The sequence below is a fragment of the Coenobita brevimanus genome, chromosome 115 (genome assembly GCF_032717465.1).
Source record: "Coenobita brevimanus isolate Jiangsu-jjx chromosome 115, ASM3271746v2, whole genome shotgun sequence".
Classification (NCBI taxonomy): Eukaryota; Metazoa; Arthropoda; class Malacostraca; order Decapoda; family Coenobitidae; genus Coenobita; species Coenobita brevimanus.
The window spans coordinates 890206-910757 of record NC_137068.1 but is presented as its reverse complement, the minus strand read 5'-3'; the positions used below and the strand labels follow the sequence as shown (position 1 = coordinate 910757).

Below are 20552 nucleotides of genomic sequence, written 5' to 3'. Positions count from 1 at the left end.
TTGTATGTTTGATCCTTATTTTGTTCAGTTCAGGAGTCACTCTTGTATGACTGTATGGTATTTGGTTAGAAAACTGTTAAGGAAAAGGCTAATGCTCAACTTCAATTCAGGAATGTTTATAATTCTTTGCTCAGGCCAATGTTTACTTTTGTGACGTCATGGTGGGAGTTTTCGGCCTAAGATGTCTCGGCAAATGGTGTTGCATCTCTTCGTATTATACACGTACATATTTTTTGACATGAAAAAGAAATCGTCAGTTCTGTGATTTATATATTTCTAAAGTACAGTTTTATTCCACGTGTATTTAAAATGACGTTTTCTTTAAAATATTATGGTAAACTACATTAAAAATCTTTAGCACTACCTAAACTCATAATTATATGGGCTTTCGAGGAGCGTATGCAGCATTTATCAACTGGAAAGACTTTATTGAGTGCAAATAAGGCTAATATGTACATACAGCTGGCTGAATATGTAAAAATCATTGTGCAATGATCCGTGTCGCCCTGTTCTGTTCATGTTAAAGCATACACAACAGTATAGATCTGTGTGTGTGGTGAGCACCAAGGAAATACATATGTCTAGCAAACATGGACTGCATTTTCGTTGGTTAGACTTTGCAGTATCACCTTTAGCGATTAAAGTTTGCTTGTTGTCTCTTAATATCATCTTGTATAATACTGATGCAAACAGTAATAACAACCAAGCAAATATTAAATCGCCATTGAAGAAGTGCTATGTATTTTGTCACGTGATCCTGAGTAAGCAGGCATATCCCGTGATCATTAACTTCACATACAGTACTTTTGTTTCCATGTTCTTCGTGGAACATCATCCCAGTTACGATAGGAATTTGTAAAAGTTTTCGTAGCAGCTCTAGGTTTATATTTGCAGAAGAATTTGTTTGTGCGACAGGAAGAGTGCAAAATTTCCCCATGTCTCCGGTCATTCGGCAAAAAAAGACATCATAGCTACAGCCAAAGTCAGGACAAATTTCCGTGGTTAGGACATGAAATAAATCATAAATTTATTGTGAATTAGGGCCTGCGAAACATGACGCAACATTACCCAAATTTGAAAGACCCGCTCGAGGAGAATATCCCATGGAGTCAGTAAACATTCTTAAAAGTAAAATAAGTGTGTTATCTGTATAATTATCAAGAATATGGATACTATAAAATAGAGGCCGGTAAATTATTGATCTCTGAGGGTTATTTGTTGATCTTAGAGTGATATGGAGTTATTTCTTGGTGAAAATAGAAGGTTCCAACAATAATGGGGGCAGAACTTAGTGTTCCCAATCTAGCGTTTTCTCCGCTTGCTCTGGATAGAATCACCTCTGTTTAGCGGTGATATTTTCCGTCTAGTGGCAGGCTCTAGTAATATTGTACGCATTTTTTCGAGGCTTAGGATGTATTTTAAGTGTTTTGGTATGTTTTTCTTTGTGATTTAACAGGGGATAGTTATATATAGCGTTAATTAGCGTTTTTTGAGAGCGCCTTCAGTGGTATTTGGGTTTGGCAACCACGAGAGGGTCGCAGTGCGTAAGAGAAGATCACCAGAAAAGTTGCCCTGTGAAGAATGCCTTCTGCCTCCGTGAAACTGGAAAATCAAGGGTCGCAGGAGGTCCTTGATCCCTTCCACAAAGTTATGAACCTCGTCGAGAAGAAAATCCGTAACTTGGAGAAGCGGAAGGTGGGTAATTATGGCGGAAAAAGGGGATAAACAACAGGGTGACGATGACCAAGGGAGGGTGAACAAAGCGACGGCCATGTTTTAGCTGAGTCCATGTGCGTCTTTTCCCGCCCTCATATCTGTCAACACCCCCTCCCCCGCCCACACGCCCACCCCTCTGGCCCTATTTACTCAGGGCACGGGAGGGGTTGGGTGTAAGGGCGTATTAGTTATGAGGTTGGGATGGGTACCAGTGTATGAGGTGGCCGTATTGAGTTCACCACCAGGCTACCATGACCACCAGCCACAACACGGTCATTTTACCGTCAACTCTTGGGCTATAGGGGCTTCGTAACACCGTTTCTTTAACGATTTAGCTTGTCTTGCCGTTTTTCCTCATCAGCCAGGAGTTGAAGGCTAGCTGTGTATGTACATAAACTTGGCTTTTTTATTAACCACAACTCATTTTGCGGTCACCTCGTGCACCAGTGGGCAGGAGGAGTCTTCGTAGCACCATTTCTTTAGCTATTTACTTTTATCAATACTTATTTTGTAGGATTTTTACATAATTTCGTGACATTTCTGTGCCATGACTTGCAAATTAGCTCTTCAGATTTTTTTATATTACATTAATGTCCCTTTATTTTGAATGTCTATCTATCTACCTATCTATCTATCAGTCTATATAATTTCCTCATGGCTTTATATGTGCTTTGAATATTTTTTACAGTAATGTTTATCAGAGGTATCCTATTTTGCCATTCCTCCCCCCCTCCAGCATTAAAATTAGGCATTTTCAAGAGAAAGGAACATCAAAAATGATCAGAACTAATGGAAAACCATCGGAAAAAACAGGTACAGTAACTAATAGAAGGTGGGTCAGTTGGCACAAATGGTCTATCTATCTATCTATAGCCCGACGCCCTAATCCCGCAAAGGGTGGCCGCAGACAAAACGCCTCCAAGTCACTCTGTCACCCACCATTTGACTACTCTCCCCCCAACTCACCCCCCCCTCAGCATTAAATTATCTGGTGCGGTAGCCACACCCCCATGCTGTGTTGGCAAGCACTGTAGTATTCAGGATGAACAGTAAACCCATGAAGACCCATTTCCCAAGAAAGTGTTTTTAGAGAAGCTCCCCCTCCCCTTACAACATGGTTAGCTGTTTGGCTGTCTCCTCATGGCATTGCAAAAGGAAGCTTTGGAGTACGGTAGCATTTTAATTTTTTTTAATGGCACATTTTTATAATTCCAGACTGTGGACAGAGCATTCCCAAAAATAATATTCCCAAGATTTTGTTGTGGATATGGCTGAATTACATGGGGTTTGGGTTAGGTTGTGGTCAGTTTGGGTAGGTTAATGCCAAATGCGCTTGTTGTGCCACTTGCTTTCCTGATCAGGCCCATCATTATCAGGGAAGATCGTACAGTAAAACCTCACTGTAACGGACTCATTGGGCCCTAAGCCATTCTGAGAAAAGCGAGATTCCTATAAAAGTGACAAGCAGACTTTCCCCCCGGCTAATCCGCACTGTTTCCGAATCGCACCAACTCCTTTTTTTCATTACAACTGTTGCTTCATTTCTTGTTGTCCACTGCATATCCAGCTGTCAACATCCTCAAGATCCTGACCCACTCCAATGCCTGTCCAACACCCATCATCAATGACAACCACCCAGTGCCCATCCAATGCCCATTATCAAGGTCATGACAACCTACTCAAACATCCTTATCCTTCACCATCCCCCTGCCCAAGCTGGACTGAGGTCAGGCAGTCCGGACTGCTTCTGGCTTTATTGGACTTTTCCCGATATATAGGAATTTAGTCCAGTATGCTCCTCGGGTGTGATAAAAGCAAATTCCGTTATATTGACGTCGTTATATCAAGGTTTTACTGTATTAAAAAAAATCCTATGACGATCAGTATCAGAATTGACTGAATTATGCCAGAATATCTCAGGATAACATAGGCTTCATGTCCAAAACCATTACAGGCAACATCTTCTTACTGTATTTACAATTTATCTTACAGTACTTACTCTACCTTTTATTAGTAGCCGGTTACATTAGTTTTATCTATAACATTTTGACCACAGCAGTTATTTATCAAGTATCATTCTGAACTGATACCACCTTGTCAGGCTCCCTTGCAGCTTACATTGTATTTGTATAGTTATAAAGGCCCCAACATGCTTGCATGCTTCAGCCTTGGTCACCTGATGGTGGCTCTCCTCATTGCTCGATTTCTGGCAACCTCCTTATTCAGTTCTTTATCCATGAGGTCACGCTCTGTGACCTTGTCCCATGTATTTTTTGGTCTGCTTCCCACAGCCCTACCCCCGATGTTTACACTTCCCACTGTCCACACCCAGTTGCCATCATCCATCCTTTCCACATACCCAGACAATCTCAATGTACCCCACCTTATCACAACACAAGTACACTTCAGTCCCATCCTTCCTCTCAACTCATCATGCGTAAACCTAGCCCCCCAGTGCCTCGCATTCAAGGACGCATTACATATCTATCTACTGTAATCATTGTCATTTCTGTACATTTGAGCCTGTGTACAGAAATGCAGAGTTGTAACAGTAGAGTAACAGTTGGAGCAGTTTTTCTCAGCTTGACCTAACCACTGGCCTCTCCTCAACAGAACAAACTCGAGCAGTATCGAGTAGACTTGAGGGCCGGGAAGGAACTGAATGAGGACCAACAGCAAGCCGTGAACAACTATGACAGTGTCCTGGCGAATCTTGAGCTGGTTCGAGAGTTGAGTAACCAGTTCAACAACATCAATGCAGAATACAGCAAGTACATGAAGAAACAGCTGAAGCGGGAACAGGTGGAGAGACAGCAGGAGGAAATAAACAAACTCAAGGAGGTTCTCAAAGTCCAAGTGAGTGTCAACCTTCCGTTTTACATCATCTTCATTATTGCCGTTATTATCCATACTTTTCCCACCCCATTGTCGAGATATTTGACAGCTTGGTAATGTGCTCACTAATGTTGCTGCTAAGTACGGACCTCATCACAAAATCTTCACCGCTAACATTGGCATTATCTGCTACATGTATATTCAGTGATCATAATACTTGTATTCTACATTACCTGGGTGTATAGGGTTAATTAATTGTTGGTGATTGTGTTATAATTACTGATTTACATGGTTAAAATATTCTGTTCAGTGCTTCAGAATGTTCTACAAAAGATCAACTAAGGTACATGGAATAGTACAATGTACCACCACATTTTGTTTTAGGGTTGGGCTTATGATTTTTTGTAATTTGCGTGTTTTTCTTGTTATGTGTTTGGTCATTATTTTGCTGATTAGCCACCTGTTTAGAATAGTCTGTTTGGTGCTTCCTTGTGTGTGATTCCTTGAATTATTGGTTATAAGTAAAGGAGCATTGTGGCGTTGATGTGGATGTGAATGAAGGTGTTAAAGGGAATGATTATGAGATGGTTTGGCCTTGTGGAGTGGATGGAGAATGAGAGACTGACTAGGAGAGTGTGTGTAAGTTAGGAGGAGGGGGAGACCAAGGATGAGATGGAGTGGGTACATAAATGAGAGAGGGTGGTGTGAGTTGGAGGGAGTGCAGCCAAATGATGGAGGACAGGGCAACATGAAGGTAGTTTGTTTGTAGCCATCTCATGCGAGATTGAGGTGTTGGACAGTAAATAATGAGATTATTTATTGCATATAATTCCCAGGTTTACAGGTTTAACTAATGTGTATATTGTTTCAGGATGTGCTACAGCAGATGGGTCAGGAGGAAGTGCGGACGGACTTTCTGGCTGGTAGCAACGGTGCCCTGCAGATCACATCCGAGACCTTGGACAATTTGGATGTACTGTACAAGCTGATTACACCCACCAGACCCGAGGGACAGACCATAGCAGACTTTCAGGTACTGACTGAGTCCAGGGACTTTTAATCAACCCTGGGAGGGAATGAGTCTCCTGTAGTCACATCATCCCTCCAGTCTGATAATACTTGGTCATTATCTGAGTTTAAAAAAAGGGGAGGGGGTTATGAATCAATAAGCCTTTGTTAGTAGCAAGGTAGGGACTGAGTCTTTGTGGATGGTAGTCAAATTAGCCCTTCAGTCAGATTACATTTGGTTATCAACTGAGCTGAAAAGTGTTATGGATCACATGTCAAGTGCAAAAACATACTCGTTAACCCTGAGCCACGTATATTAACAGGGTGAGTTGAAAGGCGCAGCAGAACACTTGCATAACTTGTTGGAGGCTCGGAACAAAGAGGTGGCCAACAGTACATACAAGGAGCTCCTCAATGTGGTCGAGGAAATTGCCAACTGTGCGTATCCTGAAGCCAAGGTGGTACCGCCCCAGGAAGAAACACCGGTCACCTCTGATGTGGTTAGTATCTGGGTTGTAGTAGTAGTAGAAGTATAGTATAGTAGCAGTAGTATAATAGTAGTGTAGTATAGAATAGGAGTAGTAGTAGTAGTAGCAACTCAAGGCTTATTTCAATGTGAACTGATGGACCGCAGGTTGATGTTGCCTTTCTCTGGCAGTCTGTAATTATTCCTTCAGTTGTAGAGGGAATTGAGGTACATATCGCATAACCAGGCATTGGAACTGCTCAGTTATACAGTATTGATGCATCCCTCCCCAGCAGATGTTGTAATGTTGAGGGACATTTAATTTTTTATAGTAAATGAACATACTATTGGTTAGGTCAGTATAAAACTTTGCCCTGACCAAATAATATAACCCATATAGACAATAACTGCAACATTTAGTCTTTGTGTTAATCTGGAAGTAGGGTGAAACATGACAATGTTGATACATACAGTAATAAGCACTTATTTGTTACGGTATCTAATCAGGCCCTGTGAAAGATGTGCAGGTTGAAAATTCCCTTCTTGAAATTCCATTAGCTGTTTACGGCATTTCCATTACTAAGTAAGGTAAACCATCCATTCATTCATCAAATACACCAATATTGCTGCTCAGCACATCATCCAGAATCATGGAAAGACCAATTGTCCTAAAGAACATCTCTTCTGACACCCTACTGTCAACCACTATACCACTACATCAGCAGGAATATAAGCAGATCATTTGACAGTGCCAGAACATATCCTGATACTCTGGATCAGAAATATAGAAACCAACTTTCAGGTAAACAGACCCAGTTACAGTACCCAAGCCTAAATGTTATGAATTTTTTGCATGCGGCATTGACAGGAAGGTGCTGAGTACACAAACGGTCTGGGTGAGGAATGTGAGGAACCTGCTGCTGCCACTACGCCCGCCCCAGCACCCGTGGACGCTGCTATCACCAGTCCTGTCACTGAGGGTCCGCCCCCTGGCCTCACCCCTGCTGTTGTAGCACCCTTGCTATCCCCCACCCTGCCACAGGAGCCCCCCTCTGCCGTCCCAGCACCCACCCCTGCTGCCCCTCCAGTACCCTCCCACACACAGGATGCTCTTGTTGCTGCCATGGCACAGATGAGCTCATCGGGAGTTCCTGGTGCAGCACAGGGAGCAGCTGGCCTGCCCCCAACACCATCATATTTCACACAGGCACCCCCACCACAGCCACAACCACAACCACAGCCAACACCACCACAGCCTCAGCAGCAGCAGCCCCCACAGCAAACACCCCTGCAGCCACCACCACCACCACCACAGCTACAGGCAATTTCTCTGAGTGATTTAGTGTCCCCAGGTAGCTTTGACTTCCTGCAGGAGAGTCAGGTTGCCCAGGACCCTCCCACAGTGTACATGGACCCAGCGGTAGTTTCTATTGGCAGTATCAAGACAGAGCCCGTCGTCCAGCGGTCGATCTCGCCGGTACCACCACCTCCCCAGCCGCCACAGCCAGTCGCCCCCCTCGTACCCACACCCACCCAGGAACCCCCTCATCCATCCAGCATTCCCACACAGACATTCACCAACCAAAGCTACGGTGTGGGGCCTTACTCCCAGGGGGTACCAGTTTATCCCAGCAGCACGGTGGTAGATAGTACACCCAACCCACCCCCACCCATCCCACTCCCACCCCAGGCCAGAACACAGGAGAAGGTAGAGTTCAATCCTGAGGCCAGACCTTGGACTGGACCCCAGCAGGTCTCCCCACAGCAGAGTACCCCAAGTTTGGCCAATGTACAGCAGCCACCAGCACAACCACAGCAACCATCACAGCCACAGCCACAACCGCCCTCACAACCACCCCAGGAGGACAGCTGGGGTCAGGATATACCAGTGAATGGCGGGGATGACAAATGGGGTGGCAACGAGAGTGGCAACTGGGGTGATGAGTATGATGAAGGGCAAGGTAGTGGAGCTGCTAATGGCCACGGAGGAGACTATGATAGACAACGAGGTGGATACAACAACAGAAGAAGTCGGGGAACCTTTGGGAATCGCGGAGGCTATCGAGGCGGCCGAGGAAACTACCAGAATGGCGGACGAGGCGGCTACGGAGGTTATGGCGGAGGCGGTTACCGAGGGGGACGCGGTGGAATGGTGGGTGGCCCCCCCAGGGGTGGCAGAGGGTTCAGGGGTCAGGGGCCAAGGGGTAACTTCAGGAGTCGAGGTGGTGGTGGTTATGGAGGCCCACGAGGCAACTACCAGCAACAGCAGCAGTAGCACAGTTTGTGACGCGTGGACTCGCTGTGAACCGTGACACGTGTGTTTCTCTGCATTGCACAATGTGTACTGACACCCTGCCACTCAGGTGCAGGCTGGCACCTAAACATACTTAGCAGTGAACGGAGAGACAGTATATAGGGCATTCTTGACGGGACAATTTATGTGTGATAACTATAAAAGTGAAAAAAAATAAGCCAAAAAAGAGAAGGAAAACTAAAAAAAAATGTGAGGTCGCTTGATCTCAGGAAAAAAAAAAATCACTTTAACTATTCCATGACTTATAAAGTTATAGAAAATGAATTTTTTTCTATATAGTTTTTATGGAAGCAATATTCCTGGAGTGTCGGGGGAGGGGTGGAGGGTAGGGACATGCTCCGCTCTTCCCCTGGGTGGGCAACACCGTCACTCGCATTATCAAGCTGTCAACGCTTCCAATACATTATCATTTACTGCACCCTCAGAGTTTTTGTTCCCTATCTCATTAACTTTCTGAGGGTTAGCAAGAGCCAGACCAAGAGGAGGGACTGTAGTGTTTAGCTTCATTTACTGCTTCTTCGGAATTCATGACCTATCCAAATTTCCGAGGGTTTATTGAGCCGAGCCAAGAGGAACAGTTGTATTCTGTGGCTCCATTTACTTAACCCTCAGAGTTTTTATTACCTGTCTCACTTATTTCTGAAGGTTTATAGAGCCAGGCCAAAAGTAAGGATTGTAGTGCTTGACTCTTTACCACACCTTCGGATGTTAACTCTTCCCGATTATTTATGAGGGTTTATCAAGATCTGGGGTATAAGGAAGGATTGTAGTGTTTGGCTCCAGTATTATTTAGTTTGAGGTTTGCCACTGCTGCAAGTACCTTTTACCTGTCCCAATCCCGTGATGTATTTTTCCACATTATTTTTGCTGCTATGGGATAATTTTACTCTACATAGAATTTCTTACTGAAGGTGTTATTGAAGGCTGTACCGTATCTGATTTTAGTTCAAATAGTATCAAACCCTTTCAGTTCAAGAAATTTTTCCCAATTTGAATGAAATAATCTGACATGGCAAAAATATAATGAAAAATAGGTCGCAGGATTCACAGTACAGTATTTACGTATATTCAACACAAAAGCTTTTACTATAGTTCAGTTACGTCACAGTATACTGAACATACGAAAAATGTTTAGGAACAAGGAACAACTAGGATTAAGTGTGAATGCTTGGGTGCTCTTTTTCATAGCTGTGGTGAGTGAAAGAGTCGGGTGAGAGACCGGTTCATATGTTTGCCAGCTAAGGAAGCTCCCCTGCACCTTCCAGACCAGATTATTTCTGCATATAATACCTTACTAGTCTTGTGTGTGTTATATATTGTGCAGGATGGTCCATATAATGCTCCTCTTAACTCAACCTGTCAATTTCTTGTATTGTGGAAATGGCTCAGTCAGCTCCTGATTCATTAATTTTCTGTGCCCTACCACACCAACAGAGTGAGCCAATCCCACTGCACAAGATCCTGTCTGGTGAGTGTCTAGTGGAGTGCTATTTACAGTGATTCCCTGTACTGTATATTAATATGAAGAAGGTATGCAGTGTTCTGTGGGAGTTTCCAGGACTTCAGGAGGATAATCTAGGGCTAATTTGAGTATAAAATGCTTCATCAACATGGGTTCATTTCAGGTCATTGCGGTGCAGAAGTGACTTATGTACTAATTGGGGATAAAGATCACCATAATTAACCCAAAGTTGAAAGTATATGTAGCCCTGTAACTGTTGAAAATTGAACCCATGTTATTATTTTTCTTTTTTCTTTAGGCCTTACAGTGACCAGTTGAAGTTTGTCAAAAATCTCACAGGACACGTTGTATATACCATACAAGATAGCGTGTTTACTCCAGCAAGGCAAAAATCTGCAGTCCTTTTCAGCTAAGTTAGCAAAGTGTAGCCAGGGTGGTGCTGCTTTGACTAGTAACCAAGGAAACTCAATTTTGTCATAACTAAGGCCAATTGTATTTCATGGTAGTGACCCAGTTCAGGCAGATGAAAGTGGACCAACTATAGTAAAGGTGTCTTATGCACAACAAATCACTAAGGAAGAGGTGTAAGGAAGTGTTCTTAGCTGTCGAGAATGTGGACTTTTTATACGATTCGTATAGTTTTGTTTACCCCACCTCTCCTCGCCTGACTTCATTATGGTCAGTATTTTTTTTTTTTTTTTCTTAAGCCCCTTTGGTCTTCTGGTGTACTTTATTAATTAATTCTTGCTGCCTCCGGGTGATACTCAGTTAACTTTGGTTAGACCTCTTGTAGGGCAGGGGTAGGTAGTCAGGAGTGAAATAATATCTAACCTATGTGGGTATGTGGAAAAAAAGGGTAATTGAAGGTTCTTACCTTTAGTTTAAAGACTCCATTGTTAACTATGAGTCTGGGGACACCAAGAATAGTGAGAAAATACATCATGAGACTGAAGGATTAACATTGAGTCATATCATGGAAGTAATTGTTTGAAAGCTCAAGAAAGCTGTTTCTTGACTTTAAACAACATTTAATTTCTGTTGGTTATTTTCTTTCCCTTACTCAGTTTTATGTACGGTATATTAGTAAAAATCAGTTATTAAATATTAGTTTCAGGTTAACCAAACGTGCGTTTATTTCTTCAATAGGCTTAAAACTTTCCCAAATTCCTGTGACTCGTTGTGAGAAGTTAACTTTATCAGTCTGGCAACATACTTGTGTCACCTTAACTTGCCCCAGATTTCTTTCAGTTTCCAGCAGTGACAAAGACAATATCACAGCTTTACATTCTTTCCATAGCACTGCTCCACGACTATAGTAGTTTTACAGTAACTTGGCGAAATTTTTCTTTCTCTGTCTATTTCACAAAGCTCAGTGCCAGAAAGAGACAATACTGTGGTTCTGTGTCCTTTGCACAGCACTTCTTTGTAATATGCAACTTACTGTGGCATTAACCTCTGGTCACAAAAAAAGTATTGAGGATGGAGAAAGCAATTTTAGGCCAAGTTAGTACAAAGGGTATGGTATCATTTTCTAGTGTTAATCTCTTGGAAAGACTGCATTCAAGATGGGGAAATGGAAATTTTAGGCCAAGTTAGAGTTAAACAAGTGTAGTTTATTCTTGCTAACTTAAGGTCCTTTTGATTTAGGAAGCTGTCATCCAACCCCTCCAGTTCAGTGTCCTAAGCCATATAAAGTTGCTTGGTGGTAGCAAAAGAACAAATAAATTGTTGTCAGAGTGATTGGGTTAACATTAAATTGGTGCAATAGTTCATGTTCTAATTTGCAAGGGGAAAACACAGCCAAAGTTGGTGGTAGAGTTAGGTTAATTGAAATGTGCTGCCAGCTTTAGGAAGCATACATGGAGGAATAAGTCAAAAAGTTTATTACATAAGATGCATGAATTTTTATTTTTTAAATTGAAGCCATTTTTGCTTTCACACAGCTGTTAAAAAAAGGACTATGAACAATACTGATTTATGCTGAAGAGAAAATTATTCAAGTTTCAGTGACCAAGATCAGCTTTCAACAGTTCCCTCGTAGATTACTGCTTGGGCAAGGTTGTTGGTCAGGGCCACTCTTATGTCATGCTCTTTCTCCAAGAATGAGTCTGCTGGTTCACTCCCTGTTCCATTTTGTTTGTCCCTGTGAAATAGAGAGGGGGAAAGGGGCGAATTTAAGGTTCATCGTGAGTGAAGAGGTAAGTTCAATGACAAATCAAGCTGTATGTGTTGTCCAATGGCAAGTGGTTTTCGGTAGCAACAATGGTCAACACTTGAACAATCTGCCACAGTAGGGAAAAAAAAAAAAAAGCAGGTTCCCTTTTGTGCCCTAGCATCAGCTTTGCCTCTGTGAGGCAAGGATGTGTGTGGGCAGTGGGGTCAGCGTATTGATCTCATCCCTCCAGTCCCTTGTCAAACACCATGTATTATGTATATATTCAGCCATTACAAGCATCATGTCAATAAACTGATTATTATATTCTATTACTAATGAAGTCCTTTTTAACCTCCACTCTGCATACAGAAGTGAGGCCACAATTTTTTTTCCTCCACTTTATGGCAAGGTAACTATTCATTCAGTTATGCAATGGGTCTTATGGCTGGAGCTAGTAAAAAGTATTAGGACACAGATCTAACTGCTACACAGTTTCAGGAATGCAGTCTCCTTGGCTGTCAAAATACATTTTTTGAAGCCAGCCCTTGAACAAAAGTAAAGGTGACAAGTGAGATCATACTTAATTTAAAGAAACCATGAGATTAATGCGATACAATTTCAACATAGTTACCTGCTGGTGGTGGTTGCAATGTGTAGGCTGTTGAGGAGGTACATGAGTTCATAGGTCTGCTCTGATGAGATGACTGGCTTGTCACATCTCAGCAATGGCAGGGCATCAAGCAGCAATGTTGGCCAGAAACTGACAGGGAAAAAAATGGTGCATCATTCCAGTTAGTCATTAACTTGATGAAACCAGACTATGGTACCTGGTGGTTTAGTGGGTAACTGGGGCAATCCAGATGGATTGAGCCTGTAGGTTTATATCCAGAGGGTGGTTGGGGTTTATTGCTCATGTAATGCCACCCAGGGATGACTGAGGCTGGTCACTGTCTTAAATGTCAGGACCAACTTGCTTAGCCCTGGGATCCTATGCTTCTATGGGGCAACACAGGCTTAGATTATGTATGTACAACTAGAATATCAATGAGATAGGTGGGTATGATGAGAGATTCCACATGGCATAACAGGATGTTATGTGCTGCTGTGGTCTAATGGGTTAGTATGTTGCCCTAGAAAGGTGATGTGGGTTTGAGTCCCATTAATGGCTGCCTGGGATTTTTCTAGTTCTAGTTAAAGTGCTTCAGCAAGATAAGGATCTTTCTATGGGGTGGCTGGGGTTTACTGCTCATAAAACTCCACCAAGGCTAGCAATTTATGCCTGGACTGAGTAGCCTATCCACAGGTCCCTACACACCAGATGTTGCAATAGTGGACTGGATGAGAGATGAATGAAAAGAACCAAGTTCAACTGATGTAGTGAAAGACTTGAGGTCACTGGTAATTTATACAAACTGAAGGACCGCAGAAGAGTCTTCATCAGTGAGTTATACCAGCCACGTCAGTTCATAATCGACAGTCACTTACTACTCAGGTGCCAGTTTGGACGAGATGAGCGACACCAGTAGAGTAGCAGCTTCCTGGAACTTCTTATCTCTGTACAGACTGTGGAACTCTCTGTATTTACCTGAAAAGAAAGAAAAAATAATTATCTTCCTACTGATTAAACTATTTACCTCTGTAAATTATAAACTGGAACTACTACCCTGGTGCACGTAAATACTGTCCAGTACTTTCCCCTTTTACGGAACACGTCTCTTGTGCACACAAAGATTAAACATGGATGGTCTAATGTGAAGCTGCTCCAACCTTATGTGGCCTGTTAGGGTCTACTTCCAAAGCATTGGAGGTTATTCCTCACATAATGCTGCCATATTCTTCTAATGAGCAACAGTTATAAGACATGAGCTGCAGAAGTACAAAATTCCCTGCCAAGTGAAGGTGGGCAGTCTACAGTACAATACAGTGCTGATATACGAGGTACTGTATAATTTACCGCCATGAGGTTTGTACGCCTACCAAGGAAGGTGAGTGTATCAGAGAGCAGCATAGCAGGTCCCAGTTGATCCAGCAGGGGGGAGGGCTCAAATTTACCTTCCTCTACATACCTCAGCAAAATCTGAAAACCAAATAAGTATTGACATTAAGAAAGAGTATAGCTGTACTGTATATAAGTTCAGTTCAATTTCTTCTGCCACTGAAGTGAACTGAGGGGCTTGGATATTAGTGAAGAATTTGAATGGGTCTAGACTTGTATCAGTGTGAACCTTGGTGTGGAGAGGGATACCTTCATGTGGTGGCACTGACCAAGTGGATCCTTTGCTTGGTTATATAAGTGTGTCACAATTCCCCATCTCCTAATAGGTGAATGGCAGACTGCAGGGAAAGAGCAACTTCAACCCACAGTTCATTGGGTTCATGTTCAGATGAGCCAGGTTTTACAACTGCTGCTACTAGTGTGAAGCTCAAACAATATTACCATGTTTACAATCACTTCGGTCCGTCATTTTAGTGATGATGAAACTGGAAGGAATATTATATGCATGGTGGCACCAACCTTGTGTGCAATATGTGATGTAAAGGCAGCATCTCGTGACCGCACCCCCCACCAGATGGCAGACCCCAGCCGATCCTGGTCCAGGGCCCTCCTTCCCATCACCCGACACACACTCATCACTGATGACACACAGGCTTATTAGCTACATAATCACTAAAATGGATACATAAAAAAGGTTTGAGCATCCTTTCTGTTATTATGATGCTTGGTGGTCTTACACTGACCTGTATCCATGCCCATCTTGCAATCATACTCATCATTATCATAGCTGCTCCTTTGCAATGTGTACAAGCTTGTATTCTACAGTTTAGTCCGCAGACTAATTATCTGCCAGCCTACATGGATACTCACCAACATTATCAAACTTTCGTTCCTTCGCCATATGAACAACCTTGTGTGCCACAGAATCGCTGGTGAGGGGTTGTCGTTCTAGCACCACTTGAGCTGTAGCCACACCTGCCCCCCCACAGTGGTCCAGGTACAGTACGCCCACTTGCCATAAGCTGCAGTGACCACTCAACACCTCACCATACTCAAGCAGAAGGGTCTCTCGCAGGTCTTTGAGGAAGCTTACAATTAAACGGCTCATTAGTTAACTCTTGTACAGCTTTTAGGATTTAAAACAAAAAACAAACAAACAAAGAAACAAAAAAAGCTCTCAGGTCTTTGAAGAAATTTGGAAAGAAAATAGTGACCTGCTTAACAACATGGCATGAGCTGTAAAATGAATAAAATTCTTTGGCAGCAACATAAAATATATAAGCTGTCATATTCAGATGGTTAAAACTAGAGCACAACAGAGGTACTGACTTCAACTCTGAGCGCTGTCCAAAGGTGTGATAGAGGAGATCGGTGAGGTGAGTGGTGAACCAGGGGTTGTCCAGAACCTGCTGACACTCTTTGATCACCTGAGAGCAAAATATACAGAGAGTAATGGTACCAGCCAATCCTATATTACCTCCTAGGATGTAATGGCCCAATGCTAGGTTAGCGTAATGCACAACACATTAGGCCACGAGACCAACATATGCCCACATCAGTATAATTAACAACTGCAGCTTGAAATGATACCTGCGATAAATCATAACTACAGCTTATGGAATGGAATGTAACTACAGCTTGACATTTAAATTGTGGGACTGGTCCTGTTCCATCAGATACCTGCACTCTGACTATAGACTTACTATATATACACACTGACCTGATGTGTGTCTGACTCCATAGCTGCCAGAAGGATACGGTCAAGGGGAGTGACAGCAGAGTGATCGCCGACAATATGTTCAATGGCCTCACTGGCAGCACCAGCCAAGTGGAACAGCTTGGCCGTTGGGTTGGTGAACAGCAGTGTGGACACCATTAAATGGTACCATGTGTCCATCAGGTCCCACAGCCCTCGGATGGTCTCCAAGTCACCACACAAGATCTAGGAATTGGGAATAACACAACACATCATCATCATCATCATCATCATCATCACATACGTACCATATCGATCTATGTCCCATGGCTCTAAGATTACACCAGGGTATCTACACAGGATGCATTTATGACAGAATATTATGAGTTACCTTGCACACAGTGGTAAGCTGGTGACAGGTTGCAAAATGTCCATCCTCCAAGCGACGCTCACACTCACCCTGCCAGTGTTGCCACCGCATTGTGAACTCGGCCACCGACACACCACCGTACACCTGATGCAGACAACGACTAGTGACAGCACCACTTCACAGGCTTACTTATAACCTTACAGTTACATTATGGTTCTCAGGGTTTGCAGAGGAACAAACAAATGGAAAACTGCCAGATTCAACTCTGAAGAAATTACATAACAGAAAAATAACTAAAAGCTATAGCATTATATTTGTCTCCACTTCCTCCTTGTTTCATGAAATCTCGACCCTGTTTGTCAGGTTAACAAGGAGTGGGGAGATCCAGGGCAGTTTTTCTTTTTTTTAATCTCCGATGTGAATCTGATGAAAGGAAAACCTTAATGGAGAGGATTTTCTTTTTTCCTTAACCCCTTTGCTTCTTTCTTTCAGATAATCATACCAAAGTGAAAATTTTCTTCATAAACACTGGTGGTGTGTGACAAACCTGGTAAAATGGCATCTTTCTCAGTAGTTCATCAATGGAGAGGAAAGGGTCGGTGTCGGCGCGTGGGTGACATGACAACATCTGACGTACCTCATCCATACTGCCCTGTAGCACTGACCGGTAGATCTGAAAATAGCATTATCATTCTCATCACTAACATTATCATCATCACTATCATTGTCAACCAAACATTATCATCATCATCATCACCAAAATCATTACAGTAAAACCTCACTATAACAGATTAATTGGGGCCCAAGCCATTCTGAAAAAAGCAAAAGTCCAATAAAAGCAACATCTGGACTTCCTTCTGCTAACCCTGACTTTTTCCGATAGACATCAGTGCGGATCATGCCGATAATTTTTAAACTGTTTTCACTACCACTGCAGTACTGTACTGTATTATACATTCACTACAATAATCTACTATCTATTCTATCTACTGCCAGACGCCATAATCCCATAAGGGGTGGCCATCTGACTTTAAGTAAGTTGTTTTACGAGGAGGGACACTAACCCTCCACCAACCCACTTGTTGACACGTAGGGAGCACGTATGGTTTGGTTATATGGTTACCACCCAGCGTTACAATAATCAAATGGTATAATATATAACCAGTAATAATACTGTGGTGTACAATGATAAACATGTCATTTATTTACCTTATTGTGGTGAACATAGCTGAAGTGGTCAGGCAATCTGGACTGCTTCTCGCTTTATTAGACTTTTTCTGATATATAATAATTTAGTTTGGTAACTCCTCGATTCCAATAAAAGCAAATTCTGGCTACTGAGTCCATTAGTGTATACTGACGTCTTACTGTATTATCATATCACTATTATCATCATCATCATGACAAAATCCTTATCGTTATCATTTCACCACTACCCTCCTCCTTCCCATCATCATCATCATCCATGTATTATCATATCACTATTATCATCATCATCATCATGACAATATCCTTATCGTTATCATTTCACCACTACCCTCCTCCTCCCTACCATCATCATCATCCACATACAAGAGTGAGGTATGATCCAAAACATGCAAAGATAAAATACCGTACATGAGTGCAAAAAATAATCAAGAGCATGTACGCGGTGAAAAATCCCTAAGCATCCCTACGTGTCAAGTGGGGTTGGTGGAGGATTAGTGCCCCTCCCTGTAAAACAATTAACTCTAAGCCCTTGGCCACCCTGTTTGGGATACATGGCATCTGGCAATGAATGAATGAATGATATGCCACTGTACTGTAATACTCACAATTTCCCAATATGCTGGATGTTGGTGCGGATGGTCTGATTCAAGTGTGTCCCTCTTCTTCTCCAGGCTTACAGGGAAGTGTGAACGTATCCACATGACGAGCTGGTTTAATACTAACCCACCTGTACGTATGTATCTATATATTATTATTACTGTATTATCATTAACATCATGATCATCATCCTAACACTATTAAAATCAACATCATTATCACTATAAACATCCTGACTCTCACTCATCATCAACCCTACTGAATCATCAATATTACCATCACCATTCTTATCCTTAGTATATCATCAATTCATCTCTAATACACCATCACCATTTTTCATCATACTAAACCTAACAAACCATATCACCATCATCTATCTGTCTATCTATCTGGCCTCGGTTAAATACAATCACCTGGCGTAGTAAAACCAGAACCAATAATGACATCCTGACATGTAATGGACAAAATAATGTTTCATAACAATGCCTTTACTGAGGGGGTAAAATAAAGCCTCAAAACTCACCTGGCTTTGTATCAATAAAGAGAATTTCAATCAGGCTCAGAATAAGCTCCATCTTGTACAGCACCTGGCCATAGGAATACAAGTCATTCTCTTCTTCCATGGTGCTTTCAAGGATTCCATTCTCCATGCAGGCCTGGATCACTGACCTGGAAAACAAAACAAACTCTTTTAGATGAATTAATTGATCTGGAGGTAGCTGCTATAAAATGTAAAATGGCATCATTGTGGTGGTGGGGATATATAATGCTCTTTCACTGCCATCACAGACGAAACAGTAAAACGAAAGTATGTTGGAGGAGAAAGTGGAGTTACCCGGTACATGAAGAGAAAAACAGATACCCAAGGTGAGGAAATGAAGGAGCATTGTGGTGTCGATGTGACCCTAAGCATTAGGAAAAATGCTCTGCGATGGTTTAGGGTTGTAGTGAGGATGGCGAATAAAGGACACACTAAAAGAGTGTATTAGAGTGATAAGAAATAGAATATTGTTGTGATGGGGCTGATATGATACTAAATCTAACCTGTACTCTCTGCACTTCTTCACCAGTGTGGGTCTGTGGTTGTCTGATCCAGCCTCCTCCTCCTCCTCCATGGCCTTCTGTAGGGAAAGGAAGGTGCACGTGGACTCGTTGATCAGCTTCCTGGCCTGCCGACCCCACAGCCACGAGTATGACTCAACCTGGTACAACTTGACTGGCTCCTTCACCTCACTCTGGCCTGGGTAAGGTGTAACAACATTAATACGTATGAACACTGAGTCTGAGAGATCATGAGTGTGACAGCACATGCTGATATCCAACTACAATGTTCTTTTTCACTAGTTTCAATATCCACCTGGTCTTCATTGATTCAAGCAATTACGTGGCAACTTACCTTCCATCCCAGCTGCTCGTGATTTGTGTGGGAATAACATGATCGGATTACCCAGGCCTGTCACAACGCCATGCATCCTCTGTGCCAACAAAGGGTCTGCGATGTTCTGTTGATTTACAATAGAGATGAGACATTGGATAGGACTGATTTTTATGAGTGTTGTGATGAGGAGGGATTGATTGAGATGGTTTGGGCATGTGGAGAGGTTGGAGGATGACAGTTGGGTGTGGAAAGTGAGAAGTGTGAATGTTGGGGCTGTGAGAGGCAGACCATGTCATGGGACGAGGTCATGGAGTGAGGTCTTGGATAAGAGACTGAACAGGGAGGCTGCCAGAGATCGAGCAACATGGGGAACTGCCATTAGATGACCAAGGCAGAGGCATGCAACCATGTTGAAGCCTTTATAAACAATACGATACACTGCGGTAACAGTAAAAGGTGTATACTGTAGTCACTATATTCTTATCTCCTCTACTACCATAACATGTATATACTGGGTCTGTCTGTGTATGGTATATATATATTTTTTTCAGTTTATTCTTGCTAGGCTGTATTGTGAGGTAAATTTGTGTGTAAAACTGTAGAATATTGGCTGCCTAATGTTTTTTTTTTTTTTTAAATGCAGAGAATGATTTTTCATACTTGTTTGAAACTGCCCATATTCTTTATATCCTCCACACTAGTCTCAAGAATCTGCTGTCTTCACATACAAATTTCAGCCAAAAGCACTAAAATATACAGAAAAATATATTAAATTTGACTAACTACAAAACCTAAGCTAATCTAGACCCAACTTTGGCCTCAGTACAAAGGCGGGCGTCATGTTCACGAGACCTTATTCCTGTTAAGTTTATACATGAATCTTAATACATGGGATGGACTTTTCTTGAATCCTCTAATGAACCAAATAAAACACTGTCCTAACTGTAAAAAGAAGCGGTCATTTGCCATATTACCCATATATTCTCGTCTTTTGAAGTTAGGTCCATGTTGATGTGTTTACTGTTTACGTTTTCCGTACAATCTGGCCCTAAGGACTGGGAGATCCTAGGGTTTGATTTTATTTCACTTTTCTTAAATTCATATTAGTTTATTTAGGTTTTGGCAAACTTCCTATATTGTGAGGGTGATGGAAGGCTATATTTCGAAGTCTATCCCAAGCTGAAGAACAACTGGAGATGGCAAGAGTAAAATCTCTCATACAACAATAAATATTTCAATTCTCTTTCTTTTGCTAGGGACTTCCAGTGAACATTTTATGGTTAAGGAATGTAGGTTGTCGAGAAATGCAATAATGATATCTCATGAAGTGAGGTTGTAGAGGACCATACA

At 42.3% G+C, this 20552-nt stretch overlaps 2 protein-coding genes across 2 annotated transcripts; one reads left to right on the top strand and one right to left on the bottom strand.

The window, feature by feature from the left end:
- Positions 1 to 1552: 1552 nt before the first annotated feature.
- On the top strand, positions 1553 to 10615 carry LOC145418585 (uncharacterized). The gene is made up of 5 exons (XM_080286952.1): positions 1553 to 1695; positions 4330 to 4572; positions 5423 to 5584; positions 5883 to 6059; positions 6894 to 10615. The coding sequence occupies exons 1-5, from the start codon at positions 1582 to 1584 to the stop codon at positions 8298 to 8300; spliced, it is 2103 nt and encodes a 700-aa protein (XP_080143078.1). The 5' UTR covers positions 1553 to 1581; the 3' UTR covers positions 8301 to 10615.
- A 25-nt stretch (positions 10616 to 10640) lies between these two features.
- Positions 10641 to 20224, bottom strand: Nup75 (nuclear pore complex protein Nup75). Its single transcript, XM_080286951.1, has 15 exons — positions 20177 to 20224; positions 19221 to 19326; positions 18869 to 19064; positions 18348 to 18493; positions 17833 to 17954; positions 16566 to 16691; positions 16040 to 16162; positions 15673 to 15894; positions 15282 to 15379; positions 14823 to 15040; positions 14472 to 14590; positions 13934 to 14033; positions 13442 to 13541; positions 12588 to 12716; positions 10641 to 11944 (listed from the first exon to the last, which is right to left on the bottom strand). The coding sequence occupies exons 1-15, from the start codon at positions 20207 to 20209 to the stop codon at positions 11818 to 11820; spliced, it is 1965 nt and encodes a 654-aa protein (XP_080143077.1). The 5' UTR covers positions 20210 to 20224; the 3' UTR covers positions 10641 to 11817.
- Positions 20225 to 20552: the final 328 nt, after the last annotated feature.

Coding starts and splice junctions, on each gene's coding strand:
- LOC145418585 (XM_080286952.1), top strand. CDS start 1,582: ATGCCTTCTGCCTCCGTGAAACTGGAAAATCAAGGGTCGCAGGAGGTC. Junction 1,696..4,329: donor GTAACTTGGAGAAGCGGAAG/GTGGGTAATTAT, acceptor TCTCCTCAACAG/AACAAACTCGAGCAGTATCG. Junction 5,585..5,882: donor AGACCATAGCAGACTTTCAG/GTACTGACTGAG, acceptor GTATATTAACAG/GGTGAGTTGAAAGGCGCAGC.
- Nup75 (XM_080286951.1), bottom strand. CDS start 20,209: ATGGACCTAACTTCAAAAGACGAGAATATATGG. Junction 16,692..17,832: donor ATCCAGCATATTGGGAAATT/GTGAGTATTACA, acceptor TGCTATTTTCAG/ATCTACCGGTCAGTGCTACA. Junction 12,717..13,441: donor TCCAAACTGGCACCTGAGTA/GTAAGTGACTGT, acceptor TTTCCCTGTCAG/TTTCTGGCCAACATTGCTGC.